Source organism: Mustela nigripes, chromosome 6 (assembly GCF_022355385.1).
Source record: "Mustela nigripes isolate SB6536 chromosome 6, MUSNIG.SB6536, whole genome shotgun sequence".
Taxonomy (NCBI): domain Eukaryota; kingdom Metazoa; phylum Chordata; class Mammalia; order Carnivora; family Mustelidae; genus Mustela; species Mustela nigripes.
In genome coordinates this window covers 38,911,255-38,937,327 of record NC_081562.1, presented here as the reverse complement: position 1 = coordinate 38,937,327, position 26,073 = coordinate 38,911,255, and the positions used below count along the sequence as shown (strand labels likewise).

General features: G+C 34.7%; 1 protein-coding gene across 1 annotated transcript in view; it reads right to left on the bottom strand.

Annotated features, from left to right (window-relative positions):
• Positions 1-26,073, bottom strand: part of PAWR (pro-apoptotic WT1 regulator) — a 117,900-nt gene that overhangs the window by 10,897 nt on the left and 80,930 nt on the right. The window contains exon 3 of the mRNA XM_059402411.1: positions 23,035-23,069. Coding sequence (XP_059258394.1) covers positions 23,035-23,069 — 35 coding nt within the window. The remainder of the gene's footprint in view (positions 1-23,034; positions 23,070-26,073) is intronic.

Below are 26,073 nucleotides of genomic sequence, written 5' to 3'. Positions count from 1 at the left end.
CACTAATAACTTTTGCCATTTCATAATTATAAGTGAAAGTGATGACTGAAATGGCAATTCTTCATATTAAACACCAATTCACATTCCCTGAACTAATAGCATATATGCTCATATTTAAAGTTTTTAACATAATAAGTGAGTTTGCTTCTTGTTTTTCATATTAGTTATTTATTACTACATTAAAAGTTACACCAAAACTTAGTGGCTTAAAACACCACACACTTATCTCACAATATCTGTTGGTTAGGAATCTGGAAGCAGTCTAGCTGGGTGGTTATGTTTCAAGGTCTTTTATGAGATTTTTGGTCAGGACTACAGTCATCTGAAGGCCTGACTGGTCTAGAAAAATTTGCCTTTGAGTTCACTCATATGGCTGATGGCAAAAGGCTTCAGTTTCTAACTGGCTGTTGACCAAGCATTAGTTCCTCAGTATGTAGGCCTCATGTAGGGTTGTTCACCACGTGACAGCTGGTTTCCGGAGACAGACAAGACAGACACTGCAGTATCTATGACCTAATCTCGTAAGTGATATACTATCACATCAACCCTATATATACTGCCATATGGAAGGAGATTACGAAGATGTAAATACCAGGAGGTAGGGCATCCTGGGAGCTCTGTCAGAGGCTGTTTGTAAATTGACCTATACTAGGTTAGACTGATGACAATGCCAGCCATGAGGGATAAGGTATATCTAAACTACTTCTAGGTTTTCCTTCAATAGCACTCATAACAGAAAACGTAGTTTCATAGCTGTATGTTAACAGGAATAGAAAGTATTTTAAAGCAATTTCAGCTCAGGATACTAATTTTTAACTTTTACCCAAAATCCAGAAAATGATGCTTTTTAAAATTTGTCTTCAATCCTTTATTAGTAGCCAATATCAATAATTTATCCATCAAAATTATAGTTCAATCCACAATAGTTCTTGATGAAAAAAATGGTTTCTTGAGCTATTGATTTTATATGATTTGATTTTATATTTTATATGATTTTATATTTTAATAAAAAATAAAATTCAAAGTATGTCTCACCAAATTTATAAATCTGTCAAACTTCTTACCAAGTTTGCCTTACCAATTTGATATTAACATTTTATAAATGCGCACTACAAAAATTACCAACTATTTTACTGACAATTGTTACTGTGAAACCCATCATAACAATCTGTGGAAATTTTTTCCCCAAATTTCTAAGTTTCATTTTTGTCCTTTGATATTATGTAACATTAAAAACATCTGACTTTCTTTCCTTGCATGGAAAGGTAAAATTATTTTTAAAAAATAATAAGGCTGTCAGACAAATAAAACTAATTCACATATTTAAAAAGTTTGGAGACCAAACTGGCTCCCTGCAAAAACACTAAGTGTTCATCCCAAAGTTCAAACACTTTTGTCTGAATATTTCCCTTTGAAAATTATTGTATACCTTAGCATATGGTAACAGCTGACTGGCTCAGCTTCCAAACTATAGTTTATTTTTTTTTAATCTCAAATTTAATGCATTAGTGTTTGAGCAATTTACACTTTTAGTGAACTACTGTTAATTTAGCTGATAAAGGAAGTATACTGGTTAGTTCAGCTAACAATAGCAAGGCTTTCTCAATGAAAGAAGCTGGACATTGATTCACATTATGGCACAGGTTCCAGAGTGTTTTTCTTGGCACCATCTCTCTATAATCAGAACATACTCCTACAAAAAGCAAAAAAACCCTCCAAACCATATCTATTGATTTGTTAACCTTTTAAAGTTTTACATAAGTCCTAGTAAGTTGTGTTTGTAAACAAGGAAGCTGAAAAATAAATTCTGCCTTCCTATCACTGTCATATTAACAAAATCAATGTGATCATCAAACTGTAACAGAAAATCCCTTTGCTATCCCTATCTGTCCAAGAGTCAGTCTTCTGTATCACTAAACTATTCCTAAATATATCAAGCTATGGTGTTGTCAGAAAATATTATATAAACTACCTTCTCTGCTATGGATTCATCCAAAATTTCCAAAGAAACACCTTTGTCTTTTCATTTTTGTGTAGTTGTTTTTAATGTTAGCAACATGAAAATGAGACTTAGAAAGAAACTAAAAAAGCTCTAATGATTACATAAGAAATCCTGCAGATCTGCTTTTGTCAGCTTAACTGTAATATGTCTTCTTTCAAATAATTCATTTGTGGTTGTGAATGTACTTATGTAATGCACATAAATGCCACTTAAATTTTGATGTTATTATTGTTGTAGCAGCCAGCACATCACTGCAAATAAACCATTGTGGTTTTAGCACTTCCCCATCAATTACGGGTAAAAACTGAACTCAACATAGGCATCCCTTGGCGATACTTTGGGTTTGGTTCCAAACCACCACAATGAAGCACGTATCGCAATAGAGTCAAATGAATTTTTTGACTTCCCAGTGCATATAAAAGTTATGTTTACACCATACTGTCGACTATTTTTTTTTTAATTTATATGACTACAAAGTTTTTTTTTTTTTTAAGACTTCATTTATTTATTTGACAGAGAAAGAGAGAGAGATCACAAGTAGGCACAGAGGCAGGGGGAAGCAGGCTCCCTGCTGAGCAAAGAGCCTGATGTGAGGCTCGATCCCAAGACCCTGAGATCATGACCTGAGCCGAAGGCAGAGGCTTAACCCGCTGAGCCACCCAGGCACCTCTGTAAGTTGTTTTTTTTGTTTGTTTCTTTATTATTTAAATTCTAGTTAGTTAAAATACAGTACAATATTGGTTTCAGGAGAATTCAGTGATTCATCACTTACATACAACATCCAGTTCTAATCGTAACAAGTGCCCTCCTTTATCCCCATCACCCACCTAGCCCATTTTTCCCTCTCTCAACCTTCAGTTTGTCCTCTGTCATTAAGTTGGCCCCCTCTCCTTTTTTCTTTTCTCCCCTCCCATATGTTCATCTGTTTTGTTTCTTAAATTCCACATATGAATGAAATCATATGGTAAGTCTTTCTCTGACTTATTTTGCTTAGCATAATACTCTCCAGCTCCATCCACATCATTGCAAAAGGCAAGACTTTATTCTTTTTGATGGCTAAGTAATAGTCCATTGTATATACTACTACATCTTCTTTATCCATTCATCAGTTGATGGACATTTGAGCTCTTGGCATAGTTTGGCTACTGTTGATAATGCTGCTTATAAACATCAGGGTAAATGTACCCCTTTGAATCAGTACTTTTATATTCTTTGGGTAATTACCTAGTAGTGAAATTGCCAGCTGATATGGTAGTTCTATTTTTAACTTTTTGAGGGCCTCCATACTGTTTTCCAGAGTGGCTGTACCAGTTTGCATTCCCACCAATAGTGCAAAAGGGGTTTCCCTTCCTCCCCATCTTTGCCAACACCTATTAAGTGTGCAATAACATTATGTTTAAAAAAATGTACATGCTTAAATTTACAAATATTTTTTAAAATGCTAACCATCATCTGAACTTTCAATGAGTCATAAGCTTTTTGCTGGTATTGGGGGGCAGGGGTCCATACTACCCAAAGCAATGTCTATACTACCCCAGAGCAATCTACATCTACTTCTGTGTTAATGGCTGCTGACAGATCAGGGTGATGGTTGCTAAAGGCTGGGGTGGTTGTGGCAATTTCTCAAAATAAGACAACAATGAAGTCTAATGGATTGACTGAATCTTTCTTTCACAAACTATTTCTTTGTAGCATGCAATGCTGTAACATAGCATTTTACCCACAGCAGAGTTTCTTTCAAAACCGGGAGTCATTCTCTCAAACCCTGCCAATGCTTCATCAACTACATTTATGTATTATCTAAATCCTCTGTTGTCCTTTCAACAATCTTCACAGCATCTTCACCAGGAGTGAAGATGAAAACACCCATCTCAACAAACCACTTTTTCTGCCCATTCATAAGAAACAACTCCTCATCCAGTAAGGTTCTATCACAAGACTTCAACAACTCAGTCACATCTTCAGGCTTCACTTTTAATTCTACTTCTCTTTTTTCTACCCCATGTGGAGTTGCTTCCTCTACTGGTCTTGAACTTCAAACTGTAAAAAAGACAGTAACTACAAAACAAAAAAGCATAGCGCAATAAAAGAAAGTATGCCTATATAGGAAAACCAATGCTTCCCAACAAAACTAGCACAAACTCTTTTGGTCTGTAACTCTTTGAAATTACTTCCATCATCATCATCATCATCATCATCATCATCATCATTCTGAATGCTACTGTCGCATTCAGAAAAGGTATTCTCTTTTCCTATCAAAAGAAGTCTAGTAAAGCTTGTTTTATTATATATAAATAGGATTAAAAATACGGATTAAAATTTTACTTCCTAGATTTAGATAACACTAACAAAAGCAGAAATGGAAAAGAATGAAAGATTTTCTATTTGTTTATTTTTAATTATTATATACTCACTTTTTAATTATCTTCTTTATGAAATAAGAATAAATAATGCCAGATTTTTAAAGTAAATAAATTCTTGTTGTTTCCTTCAGCTCTTACACATTTTGGATTACAACTGACCCACATAAAAATATTGTAGACCATAAAACACACCTTCACAAATTTAGAAGAACAGAAATCATACAAGATTTGCTTTTAGACCAAAACAGAATTACACTGGAAATTAATAACAGAAAGATAACTGGAAACTTGTAAAATGTGTAGAAATTAGTTATCGGAGTTCTAAATAATACAGGAGTCAAAGAAGAAATCCCGAAGAATTTTTAAAATGTTTGAACTAAACAAAAATGAACCCACAACTTAAAATTTGTGCAATGAAAGCAGTTATTTGCAGGGAACTTTATAGCACTGAATGCCTATGTTAGAAAAGAAAGAAAATCTACAATCAATATTTTAGGTTTCTGCCATAGGAAACTGGAAAAGGCAAATTAATCCAAAACAAGAAATAACAATCAGACCAGAAATCAATTATATTGGAAACAGGAAATCAACAAAGAAAATCAATGAAACCAAAAACTATCTCTTTGAAAAGATCAATAAATTCAATAGGCTAGGCTAACTAAGCAAATGAGGGGACACAGATTATTAGTATCAGAAATGAAAAAAGGGACAGCACTAGAGAGTCCATGGCCATTAAAAGGAATACTGTGAACAACTCTTCTCAAAAATTTAATAACCTAGGTGAAATGGACCAATTCCTTAAAAGATACAGTCTGCCAAAACTCACACAAGAAGAAATAGAAAATTTGAATAGGCCTATATCTGTTAAAGAAATTGAATCGATAATTGATAAGCTTCCAAAACAGAAACCACCAGGCCCAGACAGGTTCACTGGTGAATCCTGTCAAACATTTAAGGAAGAATTATACCAATTCTCTACAATATCTTTCAGAAAGACAGAAGCAGAAGGAATACTTCCTAACTTATTCTGTAAGGCCAGCATTACTCTAACACCATAATCAGCTGAAGATATAAGAACACTGCAGACTGTTGTTGCTCATGAACATATAGATGCAAAAATCCTCAATAAAATATTTGCAAATAAAATTTAACACCGTATAAAAAAAAATTACAGGGGAACCTGAGTGGCTCAGTTGGTTAAGTATCTGCCTACAACTCAGGCATGATCCCGGGGTCCTGGGACCTGGCCCCATGTTGGGCTTCCTGCTCAGCGGGGAGTCTGCTCCTCCTTCTCCCTTTGCCTGCAGTTCTCTCTACTATTTCCTCTCTCTAATACAAATATAAAATCTTTTTTTAAAAATTATATTAAGCAGAATTTCCCAGGAATCCAAGGTTGGCTCAACATTCCAAATCAATTAATGTAACTGACAGCTTTCCCCTAAGGTCAGGAACAAGACAGGATGTCTACTCTCACCACTTTAATTCAACACAGTACCAGTGGTCTTAGCCAAAGCAATCAGACAGCATAAAGAAATAAAAGTCATCCAAATTGATATAGAAAAAGTAAAACTTTCACTATTTGCAGATGATAGGATACTATATACAGAAAACCCTAAAGAATCCACAAAAAGACTACTAGAACTAATAACTGAATTCAGTGAAGTAGCAGAATATCAAATCAATGTACAGAAATCTGTTGTGTTCTTATACACTAATAATAAAACAGCAGAAAGTGAAATTAAGAAAATAATCCCCTTTACAAAAACTGCAACAAAAACAGTAAAATACCAAGGAACAAATTTAACCAAAGATGTGAAAGACCTATACTCTGAAAACTATAAAATACTGATGAAAGAATTCAAGATGACACAAACAAATGGAAAGACATTCCAAGCTCATGTGTTGGAAAAACAATATTGTTAAAATATCTATACTACTGAAAGCAATCTACACATTTAATGGAATCCCAATAAAAATACCAACATCATCTTTTACAGATCTACAACAAACAATTCTAAAATCTTTTTTTTAAAGATTTTTAAAATTTATTTATTTGACAGAGATCACAAGCAGGCAGAGAGGCAGGCAGAGAGAGGAGGGGAAGCAGGCTCCCTGCCGAGCAGAGAGCCTGATGCGGGGCTCGATCCCAGGACCCTGGGACCATGAGCTGAAGGCAGAGGCTTTAGCCCACTGAGCCACCCAGGCACCCCTAGAACAAACAATTCTAAAATTTTATGGAACTACAAAAGACCTTGGACAGCTAAAGCAATCTTGAAAAAGAAAAACTAAATTGCAAGTATCACAATGCCAAATCTCAAGTTTTATTACAAAGCAGTGGTAATTAAACAGTATAGTACTGACATAAAAATAAATGCACAGATCAATGGAACAGAACAAAAAAACCTGGAAATAAACTCACAATTACATAGTGAATTAATCTTTGACAAAGGAGGAAAGAATATACAATGGAAAAAAGTCTCTTTACAAATGGTGTTGGGACAACTGGACAGCAACAGGCAAAAGAATGAAACTGGACTACTTTCTTTTGCCATACACAAAAATAAACTCCAAATAGATCAAACATCCAAATGTGAGACCTGAAACCATAAAAATCCTTGAAGACAGAACCGGCAGTAATCTCTCAGGGCCATAACATCTTCTAGCTATGTCTTCTAAGGCAAAGGAAATAAAATGAAAAATAAACTACTGGGACTACATCAAAACAAAAAGTTTCTGCACAGCAAAGGAAACAACAGAAATGAATGGGAAGTGATATTTGATATGGGATACAATGATTAGTATCCAAAACATATAAAGTACTGATACAATTCAATACTTCAAAACAAATAATCCAATTAAAAATGGGCAGAAGACATGAACAGACATTTCTCCACTGAAGACATAGAGATGGCCAATAGACACACAAAAAATTCTCAACATCACTTATCATCGAGAAAATGCAAATCAAAACTACAATGAAATACCACCTTATGCCTGGCAGACTGGCTAAAATAAAAAACACAAGAAACTGCAAGTGTTGACAAGGATATGGATAAAAAGGAATCATCTTGCAGTATGGAGAGAAATGCAAATTGATACAGCCACTGTGGAAAACAGCATGGAGGTTCCTCAAAGAATTAAAAACAGAACTATCTTATGACCCAGGAGTCACACTACTAAGTAACCAAGAAATATGAAAACTAATTCAAAGGGATACATGCACTCTTATGTTTACTGCAGCATTATTTACAATAGCCAAGATATGGAAGCAGCCCAAGTGTCCATCAATAGATGAATGGATAAAGAAAAGGTGATATATATATATATATAATCTTGAGATATATATATATATATCAAGAGGTGATATATATGTGTATATATTTATTTTATAGCTTAATAATATATACATTATCAGCCATAAAAAAATTTTCCATTTCCAACAACATGGACAGAATTAGAGGGTATAATGTTAATCTAAGTCAGAAAAAGACAAATAGCATATGATTTCATTCATATGTGGAATTTAAGAAAAAAACAAATGAGCAAAGGAAAAAAAGAGAGAGACAAACCAAGAAGCAGACTCTTAATTATGAGAACAAACTGATGGTTTTCCAGAAGAAAGGTGGGTGGAGAGATGGGTGAAAAAGAGGATGGGCTTTGGAGTATACTTACCATGATGAAAAAAAAAACCAATTAAAAAAAATCAATATAGTCCATCATGTCAACAAGCTAAAGAAGAAAATCAAATGATCATACCAATAGATGTAGAAAAAAATCACATGACAAAATCCAACAATTATTCATGAGGAAAATCTGGAACAAATTAAGCACAGAAGGGAATCCTCCTCAACTTGATAAAGAATACCTACAAAAAACCTACATCATACTAAATGGTGAGACACTTGAAGCTACCCTATTAAAAGACCAGGAACAAGGCCAAAATGTCTTCTCTCAGCCCTCCTTTTCAACATCTTAGAGGAGTCCTAGCTAATGCAACAAAACAAGAAAAGGAGATAAAAGGTATACAGATTGGGAAGACAAAAATAAAACTGTATTTGTTTACTGATGACATCATTGTCTATGTAGAAAATCTGAAAGAATCAACAAAAAAATTCCTGGAACTAACAAACAATTATAGCAAGGTTGAAAGATACAAGTTTAATACACAAGTCAATCAATCACTGTACTAGCAAGTGGAATATGTAATTAAAAAACAATATATTTATATTAGCTCCCCCAAATGAAATACTTGGGTATAAATCTAATAAGAAAGTACTGTATCTATAGAAGGAAAACTACAAAACTCTTGATGAAAGATATCAAAGAAAAACTAAGTAACTGTAGAGATATTCTCAGCTAATGAATAGGAAGATTCAACATTGGTAAAATGTAAATTTTCCCCAACTTGGTCTGTAATCAATACAAGTCCAATCACAATCCCAGCCATGTTATTTTGTATTGACAAACTAATTCTGAAGTTCACACAGACAGGCAATAAATAAATAAATAAATAAATAAATAAATAAAAATCCAGAATAGCTAACACAAGATTGAAAAACAAAGCTGGAAGACTGATTATACTCAACTCAATACTTACTATAAGGCTACCGTAACCAAGACAGTGTGGTACTATTGAAAAAATAAACAAATAGAGCAATAGAACAGATAGGGAGCCCAGAAATAAACTAACATAAATAACCCGCAACTGATCTTTGACAAAGGAGCAAATGCAATACAATGGAGAAAAAAGACAGTGTCTTCAACAACTGGTACTAGAACAACTGAACATTCACATGAATTTTTCAAATTAAAAATTAAGATAAAGATCGTATACCCTTCACAAAAAAACAACTCAAAATGGATAACAGACCTAAATGTAAAATGCAAATCTACAAACTTCTAGAACGTAACCAACATAGGACAAAACCTAGAAAACCCTGGTCATGTCAATGACTTTTTAGATTCAACACCAAAGGCATAATCTACAAAAGAAATAATCAACTGCAGGACTTCATTAAAATTAAAAATTTCTGCTCTGTAAAGGACAATGTTAAGAAAAAGGGAAATGGGACCTTGGGTGGCTCAGTCGGTTAAGCATCTTCCTCCCATTCATGTCATGATCTCAGGGTTCTGGGATCAAGCCCCATGTCTGACTTTCTACTTAGCAAGGAGTCTGCTTCTCCCTCTCCTTTTGCCTGCCACTCCCCTTGCTTGTGCTCTCCCTGGAGCTACTTCCTCTGTCAAATAAATAAATAAAATCTTAAAAAAAAAATGGGAAGAGAAACCACACTGAGAAAAAATACTTATAAAAGACACGCGCAACAAAGAACTACTACCCAAAATGTACAAAGAACTTTTAAAATTCAATAGTAAACAAACAACCCTATTAAAAAATAGCTTAACAGACACCTTATCAAAGAAGATACACAGATAGCAAATTAGCATATGAAAAGATGTTCCATATTATGTCATCAGGGAAATGCAAACTAAAAAAATAATGCACATCCATAAGAATGGCTAAAATCAGAAACAATGACAATCCCAAATGCTCTTGAGGATTTAGAACTGCTAGTAGGAAGGTAAAATGGCACAATCACTATGGAAGACAGTTTGGTAGCTTCTTATAAACTAAATATACTCTCAACCACATGATCCATCAGTCATGCTTCCTGGCATTTACCTGAAGAAACTTTTGTCTACACAAAAATCTGCACATGGATGTTTACAGCAGCTTTATTCCCAATTGCCAAAATTTAGAAGCAATTATAATACCCTTTCATAGATCAATGGACAAATAAACTGTGGTATATGCAGACAATGGGATATTATTCAGTGCTAAAAAGAAGCTTAAATGCCTATTACTAAAGAACAGAATCCAGTATGAGAGAACTATACACTGTATGATTTCAATTATATGACATTGTGGAAAAGGCAAAACTATGCTCGAAGTAAAGATAGGTAGTTTCCAAGGGGTAAGGGAAGAGATAATACAGGGAAGGATAAACAGAGGCAGTACAGAGGATTTCCAGAGCAGGGAAAATACTCTGTATGCCATAATGATGAATACATGTCATTCATTTGTCCAAACCCATAGAATGTACAACACTAAGACTGACCCATAATGTAAACTATGCCCTTTGGGTGATTATGATGTGATATGGAATTTATCAGTTTTAACAACTGTGCCTCTCTGTTGGGGAACACTGATAATGTGGGAGGCTATGAGTGAGGGGAGGCAAGGAATATACTGGAAACCTCTGTACCTTTCCCTCAATTTTGCTGTTAATTTTAAACAGCTCTAAAAAAAAACCTCGAGTTAAAAAAGGAAATGAGGGGCCCCTGGGTGGCTCAGTGGGTTAAGCCTCTGCCTTCAGCTCAGGTCATGATCTCAGGGTCCTGGGATTGAGCCCTGCATCAGGCTCTCTGCACGGCAGGGAGCCTGCTTCCTCCCCTCTCTCTCTGCTTGCCTCTCTGCCTACTTGTGATCTCTCTCTGTGAAATGAATAAATAAAATCTTAAAAAAAAAAAAAGGAAATCACACAAGCATCATGGTACTTGAACTAGTTAATATCCTATTGAGAAAGGAGACCACTGATCATGCACTTAGATGTGACGATGACAATATCAAAATGCAATTCAAGCTTTGAAATATTTACTCTCAAGTTCTTTTCTTATCTTGTCATGGGCTGGTAAGAGTTGAAGGACCATACTTTGAGTAGCACTATGCATGCTAGTGAATATTTAAGCTACGACTTAAACGAGGAATAAGAGGGACGCCTGGGTGGCTCAGTTGGTTGGACGACTGCCTTTGGCTCAGGTCATGATCCTGGAGTCCCGGGATCTAGTCCCACATCGGGCTCCCAGCTCCATGGGGAGTCTGCTTCTCTCTCTGACCTTCTCCTTGCTCATGCTCTCTCTCACTGTCTCTCTCTCAAATAAATAAATAAAATATTAAAAAAATAAATAAATAAATAAATAAAAATTTAAAAAAAGAGGAATAAGAATGTACAAACAGGGGCGCCTGGGTGGCTCAGTGGGTTAAGCCGCTGCCTTCAGCTCAGGTCATGATCTCAGAGTCCTGGGATCGAGTACCGCATCGGGCTCTCTGCTCAGCAGAGAGCCTGCTTCCCTCTCTCTCTCTGCCTGCCTCTCCATCTACTTGTGATTTCTATCTGTCAAATAAATAAATAAAATCTTAAAAAAAAAAAAAAAGAATGTACAAATATTTATAAACAAAGAGTATATGGCTCATTTAAGAAACAGAAAAGTCCAACATAGCTAAGGTATGAAATATAAATATAGGCATGGTAAGATATGATTCTTGAAAAGCATATAGGAAGGCTGAAAGGTACTTTATAGAAAAATTTGAACTAATGATCTCCAAACTTTATTTATTACATAACCATGTTGATATGTGTCTTTGTCTCCTATTTTTATAATGACTTATAAACATTATATAAATAATACATTTACATATAGTACATTATTACACAAATATATGAAATATATAACATAGAATACATGTACATAATATATAAAATATTTACAATATAATCATACCATGAAAATGTTATCTGTATCACAAAAAATAGAACACAAAGGGATGAAAAGAATTTGTTTTAATTACTTATGATACAAAATTTTTTTGTTTTCTTAAAAACAGACTATAGTATTTTTAGTAAAAGTATAGTTGAGTATGTTTCATTACTTCTTAGGGTCTTACTTTAACACTCTGACATAGAGATTCAAAGAACTAGTTCTAAGAGCAGCTAGCAAACTTGATCTTAAGTGGCCATCATAGCAAAAAGAGGTAACTGAAAATAAGAACTTAAATTTTTAAAACCTTTCACTTACAACTCTGAAATAAGGATATAAGAACAGATCTGATTTTGTATATTTTGCCTGCTGACCAACCATGAGTTCATCTTTGTACTTTTTTTTTTTTTTAAGATTTATTTATTTACTTGAGAGAGAAAAAGTGTATGCGCACATGAGTGGAGAGGGAGAAGGGAAGCAGACTCCCCACTGAGTGCAGAGGCCCACACTCCCACACCCTGAGGTCATGACCTGAAATTTAAAAAGATTTTCTTCTTGCATACTAGCATTATCTTGTGTATCACCCTACCTTGAAGACTAGTTTAGACTTAATTCAAAGGTCACAGGAAGCCATTAAAGCCGGGAAAGTGAAAAACTCATTTAACAAAAAGCATGAAAGAGAAACAAAACTGGAAGCCGGGAAGCCAATTTGGAACCTATCCTAATAATCTATGTAAGGGATGATAATGTCCTAGACTGGTGTGTTTGCATGGAAGATATGCAGGAGATATAAACTCAATCTTGATAAATGCCTGAATGTAGATGCAGTAGTGGGGGGATAAAAAAAGGTCATAAACAATGTCCAGATTTCTAGCTTGAGCAAAAGTAGATTATGATGTCAACTACTGAAATTTAGCAGGTTTAACAAGTTTACTCTTGAACATGCTGAGTTTTGAAATACTTCTGAGATACCTGTAAGTAGATATTTAAAAGTTGTTGGTTAATACAGATACAGAGTCAAGGACTTAGAAGCCACTGGTGTATGTATAGGTAGTACTGTAAGTCTGAGAAGTAAAGAAAATTTCTGGCACAAAAACACCGAACAAAAAGAAAATAAAGTTGAAGACAGATAGCTGAGTAATACCAACACATAAAGAACAAGTACAGGAAAGGATGAATTACAAATAAGACTGGGAAATAGCAGCAAAATGGTAGAGAGGAAATCAAGAGAGTAAGGTATCACTGAAGCCGTATCATATTATAGAAGGGCACTGGAATAACTCTTAAAAAGCTTTTTGCTTAAAAAATCTAGTTATCACATGAACAGACATTTCTGCAAAGAAGACATCCAGATGGCCAACAGACACATGAAAAAGTGTTCCATATCACTCAGCATCAGGGAAATACAAATCAAAACCACAATGAGATACTACTACCTCACACCAGTCAGAATGACTAAAATTAACAAGTCAGGAAATGACAGATGCTGGTGAGGATGCAGAGAAAGGGGAACCCTCCTACACTGTTGGTGGGAATGCAAGCTGGTGCAGCCACTCTGGAAAACAGCATGGAGGTTCCTCAAAATGTTGAAAATAGAACTATCCTATGACCCAGCAATTGCACTACTGGGTATTTATCCTAAAGATACAAACACAGTGATCTGAAGGGGCACGTGCACCCGAATGTTTATAGCAGTAATGTCTGCAATAGCCAATCTATGGAAAGAACCTAGATGTCCATCAACAGATGAGTGGATAAAGAAGATGTATATATACACAAAGGAATACTATGCAGCCATCAAAAGAAATGAAATCTTGCCATTTGCAACGACGTGGATGGAACTAGAGGGTATCATGCTTAGCAAAATAAGTCAAGCGGAGAAAGACAACTATCATATGATCTCCCTGATATGAGGAAGTGGAGATGCAACATGGGGGGTTAAGGGGGTAGGAGAAGAATCAATGAAACAAGATGAGATTGGGAGGGAGACAAACCATAAGTGACTCTCAATCTCACAAAACAAAGTGAGGGTTGCTGGGGGGAGGGGGGTTATGTGCTATGGTGAGTGCTGTGAAGTGTATAAACCTGGTGATTCACAGACCTGTACCCCTGGGGATAAAAATATATTATATGTTTATAAAAAATTAAAAATTAAAAAAAAATCTAGTTATCTGTATCAAACACAATGCCATTTATGTAGAAATTACAAGGCTGGCAACCACACACATAAAAACCTAGAAATATGGCTATCCCTTAAGAGTTCGTATTTGCGGGGCACCTGGGTGGCTCAGTGGGTTAAAGCCTCTGCCTTCGGTTCAGGTCATGATCCCAAGGTCCTGGGATCGAGCCCCATGTCGGGCTCTCTGCTCAGTGGGGAGCCTGCTTCCCTTCCTCTCTCTCTGCCTATCTCTCTGCCTACTTGTGATCTCTGTCAAATAAATAAATTAAAAAAAAAAGTTTGTATTTACTTGATGAAGAAGCTTAGGACAGTATTTCAGAAAATTTAACCCATTAACAATTTCTGAAATCCTTCATATTAAGCTAGTTAACTATATAAATGATACTATTAAATAATTTTAAAACAAGGAATAATTAATACTAAAAAAAAACAGTGCTTTATGTGCTATGTATTAGGTTTATAAGGAATACTGTCAAAATTATGAATAGCAGTTACTTTATCTTTTGCCAAATTTAACTCTGTTTATTTTAAAAACAAATGTTTTCAACGTATTTTGAGGGACAGATATGTACAGTACATAATATACAGAATAAAAGGTTGTTTTGTCAACTCCAAAAAGTTTGTAATATTCTACTTGGGAATGTTGACATAAAGCTCTAATACAATTCCAAAAAGAATCCCCTCTGCCCTTAGCTATTAAAGATATTAACTATAAAGTTCAGAAGAGAGAAAAGAATAAAGTGTCATAAAAGATAAATACTTCCATTCACTGGAAGTTTTTCCCCTCTGGGAATTTTCACATCTTCTGTGGAAAGACTAGGAGGTGTTACATTGGGGAATAAAAAACTGTTATTCTAAAACTATCATGAGAACAAGATTGGCACAGCATTATAAGATTACAGCTAGAGGAATTTTCCACTAAAAAAGGTATTTTAAGGCTTAGCAATTAGAAGAAATACAAGATTCATGAGTAAAATCTCACTTGTAGAATGGTATCAAATATTTAGCAGTATTGGATAAACTATGAAATCCCTAAATAACCAACCAGTACAGGATTGCCCTTCATATTTTTAACATGTTTTGCTATCTCTCTCCCACCATTACTCACACTCCTCCCTAAAAACAGCCACTTACTCTGTGTAAGTCTTCACTTTCTTCCTTTACACACACACATACACATAGAGTAACAACTAAAGATCAAAATCAAAAACTCTCAGACTCATTCAAATTTATATATATTAACTACAGGAAACAAAAAATATAAATCACTCATCTCAGTAATCCCACTAATGCAGAGATAACTACTGATATATTGTAAACATAGTAGTTCTTAACTTTCTTAGATCACAGCCCCCTTTGAGAATATGATTAAACGATAATTATTTATTAATAAACGTTACATTCTATTACGTATAATTTTAGTAATTTCAAGTTATGAAGACTTAATATATATTATGATACTTTGTTTTGTATCATTCTCTTTGTATATGTGCTGCCAATGCGAGCACTGTATCATTCTCTTTGTAACATGCCCGCCCTCTCCCCATTTAACATATAGGTAATAATTATTCTACATAATTGTTTTCTACAGCATCAGATTAATGTCTGCATTGTAACTATTTATAATATATTAATATATTATAGCTAATAACCTCCTCATTGTTAGAAATTTAAGTTTTTCCAGTTAGGGTCTATCATACATGCTCATTTCTGGTATATTACATATACTGAATTATCCTAACGAGATCAAATGACAGTTATCTCATCATTTTACTCAAATACCTGGTTGCTAAATTTCACTACCTGAGGGACAGACAAACCCAGAAAACATTCTTCCAGAGGCAAGTCACAGCATTTGCTAAGCTAAGATTATACACTTTTCATTATTCTCTTAGCACGTGACTCCTAAACACCAAGCATAGTACCTTGTACCTCAGAATTATTCGAAACATATTGACATAAAACATCTACTTTTTTCAGAAAAATTTTCAACTAAGCAATATGGAAAATTTCTGTGTATTAAGAATAAATAAGAATCACAAAAATTTACACATGAATGTTCATAGCATACTATATACTATATATCCTAATAAAATTCCTATGAGCCAAAAGGTGGAAACACCCTAAATATCCATCAAATGATGAATGGTTAAACGAAATGTGGTTTTATCCAGGTAGGCTACAACACAGACAAATCTTGGCAGGCATTATGCTATATGAAAGAAGCCAGACCAAAAAGCCACATATTATATAATTTCACTTAATGCATTACCCAGCATATGAAAATCTATTAAAAAACACAAAACAGAGTACTGGTTGCTTAAGCTAAGGGGAAGGGAATATGGGAACTGGCTGGCCATTTAACAGGCATGGGGTTTCCCCTTTTATTTGGTGTGGAGGTAGTTCTGGAACTAGATCGTGGTAATGGGTATATAACCCTGTGTAAGTACTGTCAACCACTGAATTGTATACTTTCAAAGGATGAACTTTATGATATCTGAAGTACATTTCAAAGCTCTTAAAAACAGAGATTAAATATGGAAGAGCAAATTCAGATTAGTGATTAATTCCTAAGGAAATATAATACATAAAATGCACTTTAAAATAATGTACCAAATGCTATCACACAACTTATCTTTCATGATTATAAAGATAACTTTAGATCTTGTTGGATTTGAAGATTAAGAAAAAAACTTATCTTCCCATGCTGTAGCCAGAATAAAAGTAAAGATAGCTGAGTGAACTCTGTGAAATCCAAAGCCACATGAGTAGTAAACTATGTTAAACAAAAAAAATCTAGTTTTGGGTACCTTCCAGTTACTTGGGAGTCAAAATAAGCAAAATCAAACTCTGAATCAAATACTCTACATTCTACCAACACTAAGCAAATTAATATTACCATGAGGTATAAATATGTTGATAAGATCAACCAATTAATATGTCTGATCTCAAAAAGACATTAAATTTCCCTGTGCCTCAGTTTGCTCATTTGTAAAATGGGGATAATAAGGTTACCAGGAGATTTAACTGAACTAATATATAAGGAAAGTACTCTGAATAGTGTATATTACATAATAAATACTATATAAATCCTAGCTACTAATATTTATAGCATAGATAAAAATTCACCAATCCACAAGGGAACCATGAGGTCCACAAAACGTACCAGTATCTCAATTATTTTTAAATTATCATTTTTTTGACATTCACATTCATTTGTAATATCCATTCATCAGAAGAACCACAGCTAGAACATACAGCTACTGTATGCCTTATAGCATTAGGTAAAATAAAGAATATATTAATAAAAAAAATAAGACATTTTGAAAAGGAATATATTTCCTTAGAAAACACACAGTCCAAGAAACCTGGTTCCTCTTCAGTTACTAGAAGATACATTTGGTCTTTAGTCGGTAATTCTCACCTTTAAACAATCCAGCTGATTGTTTTGGTTTGATCCCTAACCAACAAACCAAAGAAATTTCTTGTGACTCAGTGATTCTCAAAACACATATGCAATCAAACAAGAACTACTGGTTTTAAAACAATGGTTATAGAGAAAGTGCCATTTAGAAAAAAAGTTGCAACATCTTAAAATATGTACATGAAATTTTTCTGAATAAATTATTTACCTTCCAAACTTAAATAGGTTCTATTTAATTTCTTATGAAAGAGCCTCAGAATCAAGTGACAACTAAAGGTTTGAATTTCAGTTTGGTAGTTCAAAACAACAGATCTAAGATAATATCTGAGAAATAATCTGAAGATACAGTATCTTTTAAAAGTGATCCTTCTTTTTTTTTTCCACAAGAAGTGTAAGAAGAAGAGTTATCTGAAATCAAATGGGAAGTTGTGACTCACACTCAAGTCTTCTGGTAGATGTCTGAGGTGTGTGTTTTTTGTGTCTTCCTACATGGTTCAGTTAAGCTAGGCACAGTTTTACACGCTTACCTAGTGTTTCCGATGAACAAAATTGTGTCTTGACAAACACAAAAATCTGTGTTATGGCCAAACTGTTCCCTAATATATCCACTGGGACAAATTCGAGTTTCCAAAAACATGTATTATAGCAGAACTGACAGGAAGATGATGCTGTTGTCATGTCTGTCCTAATAAAGAATTGAGGGACCCTAACTGGCTTAGAATAGCATGCAACTTTTTGATCTCAGGTCCACGTTGGGTATAGAGATTACTTAAATAAATAAAAACTTAAAAATAAAAAATAAAGAAATTAAGGGTCCCCAAAGGAGTTACAATGAGTGTCTCTGGTATATTTATGCTGTACTTCATGAAAGGGAGAAAAGAAGAGACTGCTCTATTGATATCAGCCATTCTATTGAAAACTTAAGAAGGAGCAAACCAGAATGCAAAATCATACATCCATTAAGCCCATGGTCATTCAAATAAAAGCCTAAAAACTAAATTGGAAGTAAAAAATTAAAATAATGTTAATAATGATTAACTTGGAGGGTAGTGTTATGAGTGGGATTTTCCAATTCAAATCTTCCAATAGTGAGGACTGCCTTTAAAGAGAAGAAAACAATTTTTAAATCGTATAAAAATTCTACCCTGATCACTTTTAGTAACAGCAAAAAATTATAAGGGAAGAAAAGTCCCAAAGAAGGTACACACATTAGAGTTACAGAAAGAAAGAGTAATAACATAAAACACTATAGATCTGAAATAGGATTTTGCACCTATGTTTTAGTTAAGACAATGTTTATTCTAACATTCATATCCTGATGTGTCCATGCTCTTTGTAAAAGCAAAACCTTGTGGTGCCCAGGTGGTTCAGTCTGTTAAGCTTTAAGACTTGATTTCAGCTTCCGCTCCTATCAAGATCATCAACTAAATTACCTTGAGATTAGGCCCCTGGACAAGCTCAGTGGGGAGTCTGCTTCTCCCTTTGCACCACCTGCCCTGCACTCACTCGGGAGCAGTACCGTCTCTCACTCTCTCAAATCTTTACAATAAAAAAATAAAGGAAAACCTTGTAATTATTTCCTCTCTTGTAACTTAACTAATTTCTGCTCAGAGGGCATGTGGTAAAACAAAGGGTTCACTGAACTAAAGCCTTTTTCTTCACTTTGGAAAGAACATACCTGTCCTGCTGCCTGATAGGATTACTGTTAGGTAATGTCTGTGAAGGTGCTTTGCATACCATTAAAAACTACATAAATGTAACCTAATGTTAAGGTTACTAGATGGGGGGAGGACTTAGAAGCATTTTTGACTCCATAATTACTTAATAAAACAATTAATACTGCATTGAATATATTTGTGAAAACAAAGAGACCAGTTAATTACTATGTGAGAATGATAAAACTTAGTATTTGTCTTAAATCGCTTCCCTATTTTTTAATCAGAGCCATTCCCTATTTTTTAATCAGAGCCTTTAATCAGAGCTGAATTACATACATAAATAAAAATGGTAAATTATAAACCCTGGTTAATCCTGCCCTTTGCAAATCATTTAGAAGTGTCTTGCCTTTTGGGGGGGGGGGGCGGTGTATGACAGTTTTATTTAGATATCACACTGAGTAGGGTATCTGCAAGCACACATCTAATAACCTGTCTTGCCTTTTTTAAAAAAAAACCTTATTTTGACCAATGCACTATAAACTTAACGAAGTAGGCATATTAAGAAAAATCACCAATGAAAAACAAAAACAAAAACCTACAAATATGTGATACTGATTCATTGTTCCTAAATCTTGAGTTGCAGAAATTTCATTATTCCCACCTCCAAATAGTTTCTAAATATTTTTTTTTTTAAAGATTTTATTTATTTGAGAGAGAAAGAGAGAGAGAGACAAGGCACAGGCAGGGGGAGGAACAGAAGAAGAGGGAGAAGCAGACACCTCTTTGAGCAGGGAGCCCAATGTGGGACTTGATCTTGGCACTTCCCATGACCTGAGCCGAAGACAGCCACTTAACTGAGCCACCCAGGTGCCTCTAAATATGTTTTAAAAAGGAAATTAGTCCATATATAAGAAATGCCCGAGATAAACAAGAGTTGATTCAATAAAATACAGCCTAACTAGTACTTAACAGACTCAATTCTCAAAAAGTACATTCTTGCTATTTGTAAGAAAAATTAAATATTCAATTCATAATTTATAACAGCACGCATACAAACTAGTTCTGTGAGTTCTTGTATCCTCCAATGACTTTTTTTTTTTTAAGATTTTATTTATTTATTTGGCAGACAGAGATTACATGTACGCAGAGAGGCAGGCAGAGAGAAAGAGGAGGAAGCAGGCTCCCTGCTGAGCAGAGAGCCCGATGTGGGACTTGATCCCAGGACCCTGGGATCATGACCTGAGCTGAAGGCAGTGGTTTAACCCACTGAGCCACCCAGGCGCCCTCCTCCAATGACTTTTTAAGAATTTGTCTAGCTGTGTACAGTATCTCATAAATTATTTGGTACAGTGGAAACATTTTCTAACATATGAGGCCAAATTTCTATTCTTTAGGCAGTCTTCCTTTTTTTAAATGCTCATTAGTCAGCAGATACCCTCACCAAGATCATCCATTCTCTAGTCCCTGCTACACGTGCTGACAGATTAATGAAAATAATGAACTGCTGATGCACAATTTAACAAATTCCTTTAGATAAGGAATTAGTAATTTCAAATTAGATTCTAGATTTTGTTTGTTTTTATTTTTTTAGTTATTTTTCTCCTTTTTAAACAGTATTCAAACTACAGGTTGCTGTAAGTCAGGGAATAATGACTAGAAGCTTTAAAAAATGTTTGTTTTATAACAGAATTAAACAGGGCTAAACCTTTGAAAGCTGAAAATTAACAAAACATGCTCTAGGTCACGAAAACAAAAACGTATCAGTATAGCAACAGGTCCCAAGTAAAATAATGGTCTGAAAAGCTTAAAAATAGAAACATTAATGATGGAAAACCAATCTTCTTCCTGATTTAACACAATGAAATGTAAATTAAGTATTTGATGAGTATTCATAAGAAAATTATTCCCTTGTTGATTCTACTTAACACTAACCTGAAAAGTGTCAATTATAATTCAAGGTTTACTATTTAATAAGTATATATTTATACATTTATTAAGTTACTGAAGTTTATCTTTATCCCCAAACCAAAAACTAATGATAAAAATGTTTCTGGTTTGAGAATGTGCCCTGGAAATAAGCCAAATCAAAGCTATTTGACCGGCAATAATTTCTAACAAAAGAAATGAGATTCTTTCCAGTTTAAGGTACTCGTGTTCAGTAAAAATTATTAAGCAATGTATAAATGTTAGACACTTTAAAAAGAATCACAGGTTTCATTATACCTAAATCAAAATTACTCAGAAATGAAAATTAAAACAGAAGGAATAGCAAATATATTAAGTTCACCTGAAACCGTTTCACTTTCTTACAGTCAATAGTCGCTTATTTTGGTCTTTTTACCTTTTTCTACTACTAGTAGATATTATGGCCCACACTAAAAATAAAAAATTGAGTTTTGTTTATATGTAATAGTATTAAAATTAGAGCTCCTCTTAATCAATGTTTTATTTTAGAGGGAATATAGTAACTACAACTTTCAACCAAACACTTCAAACTTTAACATACAAATAGAGGAACTCGGTGGTTTTATGTGTATAGATCTACATAGATGGTGCAGGCAGGCATGTGTTGGGCTGTCTGAGTTCAGAGTATTTTTTTTTTTAAGATTTTATTTATTTATTTGACAGAGAGAGATCACAAGTAGGCAGAGAGAGAGGAGGAAGCAGGTTCCCTGCTGAGCAGAGAGCCCGATGTGGGACTCGATCCCAGGACCCTGAGATCATGACCTGAGCCGAAGGCAGTGGCTTAACACACTGAGCCACCCAGGCGCCCCGGCTGTCTGAGTTCAAATCATGATTCTGCTAATGACTAACAAGCCTTATTCCCTAGTGAAATTATTCTACCTCTTGAATCCCACACTTCTCTCATCTACAAAATGAAAGTGAACATTGTATCTATTGTACCACCTTTTAAGACAATTGTGAGAATTGAATGAGATCGCTCTATGTAAAACACCTGAGACATTATAAGCACTTGATAAGGTTTACCACTATTCTATGATTATTAGCGCATGTATGACCATATCTTCTGTAACCTTTATGATGTCACCAGGGAAAGAGGAAGCTAAGAGCCCAACCATCTCCATTAAACAACTTCTCATATCTAATTCTGATTTTCCTCCTGTACATGTACATACATACTCAAACACATTTTCTGCTAAAAGTATTACTCATAGTGTAGAAGAATTGGTATTGTCTGAGTGTTCTGCAACCTCCCAAAAATTGTATTTTGAAATCCTCATGTTCAATGTGGTAGTATTAGGAGCTAGAGCTTGGAGGTGTTTCAGAGGTTCTTAGGTCACAAATATAGAGTCCTCATGGATGGAATTAGTGCTCTGATAAAGCAATCTGAGAGAGCTCCTTGGCCCCTTCCTTACCACAGTAAGGACAGAGCAAGAAGTCTGCAACCACGAAGATGGCCTTCACCAAAATCTGACCTTGGTGGCTCTCTGATCCCTAACTGCCAGCCTCCAGAACCGTGCGAAAAGTAATTTCTGTTTAAGCCCTCCCTTTCTATGGTGTTTTGTTATGGCAGCCCAAGCTGACTAATAAAGGTAGTATACTTATATTTTCAATGTTCAAATACAAAAGGGGATATGATACTTAGTTTCTATTTTGCTTAATTTCATCAGTTCCATATAAATTCATGGTATGCACAGTTTTCAAAGACAGCAGGGTATAACAGAGTAAGTCATGATGAAACAGACATTACTATACTCCTGCCTACAATGTAATTTCTTAACAGCACAATATTAAGGTTTCTTATTTTTCAACAAGCTGTTTGAAACAGTTCTACTTAGTTAAGCCATGGTCAGACAGATATTACAGTCACATCTATAATATGTTGTAAGTTAAAATTTAAGGAGTCTTACCTTTTATATCTGCCTGAAACTGTTCTAGATGGGTCCTGTAAAGCAATAATAATGACATCAATTTCGGTGTATGTGCAAGAACACAATTCCACATTACATAAAACAGTTAATAAATGATTTTGAAAGAAATTAATTTGGAACAAATATCACCGCTTTAAAAACTTGACAATGCCAGTCAAACAAAATAAGAGTCTGCATCTGATTTCTCAGACAAAACCAACCACTTTTTTAAAATAGTATTTTTAATTTATAAGATTTTTAAAACTCAGAAAATTGAAAAATGAAACATTATTCATCAACCAATCAGCTTAAATCACTTTGGAAGTCACTGAGCATTTAAAAACACAGTTAGACTACACACACACACACACACACACACACACACACGATACATATATGTATATAATGTATCTCCCTCTGCTGCTTTTTTATACCCTCAATTTAAAAAAGACTCACCTCAAATACATATAATTATTAATGCTTATTTTAAAAGACAGCTAAAAATTAAAAGTAAGAAAGTATTCTTTATGCTGATTGTATGCTATCCAAAAGAAAGGCTGTTGTAAAATTAACATTAACGACTGGGATGGGGTAATTATTACCTTGCAATTAACCAGGGATTTTTCTGTTAAATCTTTTTTTTTTTTTTTAAGATTTTATTTATTTATTTGAGAGAGAGTGAGTGAGTGCCCACACCTGGGAGTACCAGGAGGAACACCGGAGGAGGTGAAGGAAGGTGGAAGAATCTCAAACAGACAGTGCTGGGCTTGATCCCTTCACCCTGATCATGACCTGATCTGAAACCAAGAGTCAGACACTTAACCAAGTGAGGAACTCAGGCACACCACTGAATCTTTGTTTTTTTTAAGATTTGATTTATTCACTTGAGAGAGAGAGAGAGAGAGAGAGAGAGAGAGAGAGAGAGACATCAAGAGACAGCATGAGCGGGTAGGAGAGAGAGAAGCAGGCTCCCTGATGAACAGGCATCCTGATGCAGGGCTTAATCCCAAGACCCTAGTATCATGACCCCTAAGCAACTGAGCCACCCAGGTGCCCCACCCTCTTTCAATATTTTAATACTCCAGGCTCTCCAAATATTTTTTGCAGTTTCATTTTAATAAAACCTGTCAAAATGAAATGATGAGTCTTTTTAAAAATTGATCATTCTTTTCTTCTAGTTATCATTTAAAGTATTCAAGACTCTACAGTTAAAGAATGTCCCATGTTAAAATCAGAGAATCCACCCTTTTATAAATAAAATGACCAGATGCCAGACTAAAACAGCAAATACTGATTGCATGGTGCAATAAAGGACTCATCAATGTAGAGGAAACAGTATAGCAAACCACATGGTTTAGAGTAAGATTTAGATCCAAGTTCCAACCAGACAGGCTTCAGTAGCTATGAAGCAATGGTAAGTTATTTAACTTCTATCAGTCTCAGTTTTCTCATCTCTAAAATAGGAGTAACAATGTCTATGTTATTGGATTACGTGGGGATTAAAGGACCTAAGTGAGTAAAAAAATTGCATAACTCCTTTACAATAGGCTTACAATTTAAAGTTTGAAGCAAAGATTTTTTTTTTTTAAACATTTTATTTGACAGACAGAGATGGCAAACAGGCAGAGAGGCAGGCAGAGAGAGGGGGAAAGCAGACTCCCCGCTGAGCAGAGAGCCCGATGATGCGGGGCTCAATTCCAGGATGCTGGGATCATGACCTGAGCTGAAGGCAGCAGCTTTAACCCACTGAGCCACCCAGGAGCCCCAAGATTTTTTTTTTTAAACTGGGATACAGAATAATCTTTACCAATTTTTCTATGTGGAATTTTAGTAAATCTGTTTCAATTGTTCCAAGTCAGTACATACCCATTACGACAGTCTAACCTACCTACTTAAATAAAAGTTTATCTCATTTTTTCATGTCTGATATATATCTTATTTTCTGGAAGATAGGGATTCCCACCTTTGATAACTTTTTTGTCCCAACCCCCAGCTCAAATAGTATGGAATAAATAATATGGGCAATGTATGAAAATAACCTCTCTAGTCACCTGCCACTATAGAAAAGTACCACTTTGGAATTAAGCAGTTGCAGAAAGTAACCAGGCTACAGATAGGATGCTAGAAGTGTCCGTATGTACGGGCTTGACCCCTAAACAGACTACCTTTGAGGAAGTTATGCTTTGACAGCTGGTTTAAAGACATTTTAACTCTCCCTACCCTGACATCAGCTGTTCTTACAGAAGGGAGTAACAACGCCTACCAAGTAAACTTGAAACAATTTATCAGCCTGTATTAAAGTGGCAGTACCTAAAGATAAGGCAGGTGAATCTTTGTACTTTATACATCAAACATGTAAACAAATCATCTGTTTACAAAAATATTTCTTATAATCAACAAAAAATACTTTGTAAAACCTAGCTTTTCAGTTATTTTAAAAACCACAATAACTAGATTAAAATGTCTAATCACTTGCTGAAAAAGCATCTTACAAAGTACAGCATCCTTTCCTGATCAAAACTCTTCAAAGTGTAGGGAAAGAGGGTACATACCTCCATATCATCAAAGCCATCTATGAAAAACCCACCGCAAATATCATTCTCAATGGAGAAAAACAGAGCTTTTCCATTGAGGTCAGGAACATGGCAGGGATGTCCATTATCACCACTGCTATTCAACATAGTACTAGAAGTCCTAGCCTCAGCAATCAGACAACAAAAAGAAATGAAAGTCATCCAAATTGGCAAAGTAGAAATCAAACTATCACTCTTCGCAGATGATATGATACTTTATGTGGAAAACCCAAAGACTCCAAATCTGCTAGAACTTGTACAGGAATTCAGTAAAGTGTCAGGATATAAAATCAATGCACAGAACTCAGTTCCATTTCTTTACACCAACAACAAGACAGAAGAAAGAGAAATTAAGGAGGCAATCCCATTTACAATTGCACCCAAAACCATAAGATACCTAGGAATAAACCTAACCAAAGAGGCAAAGAATCTATACTCAGAAAACTATAAAGCACTCATGAAAGAA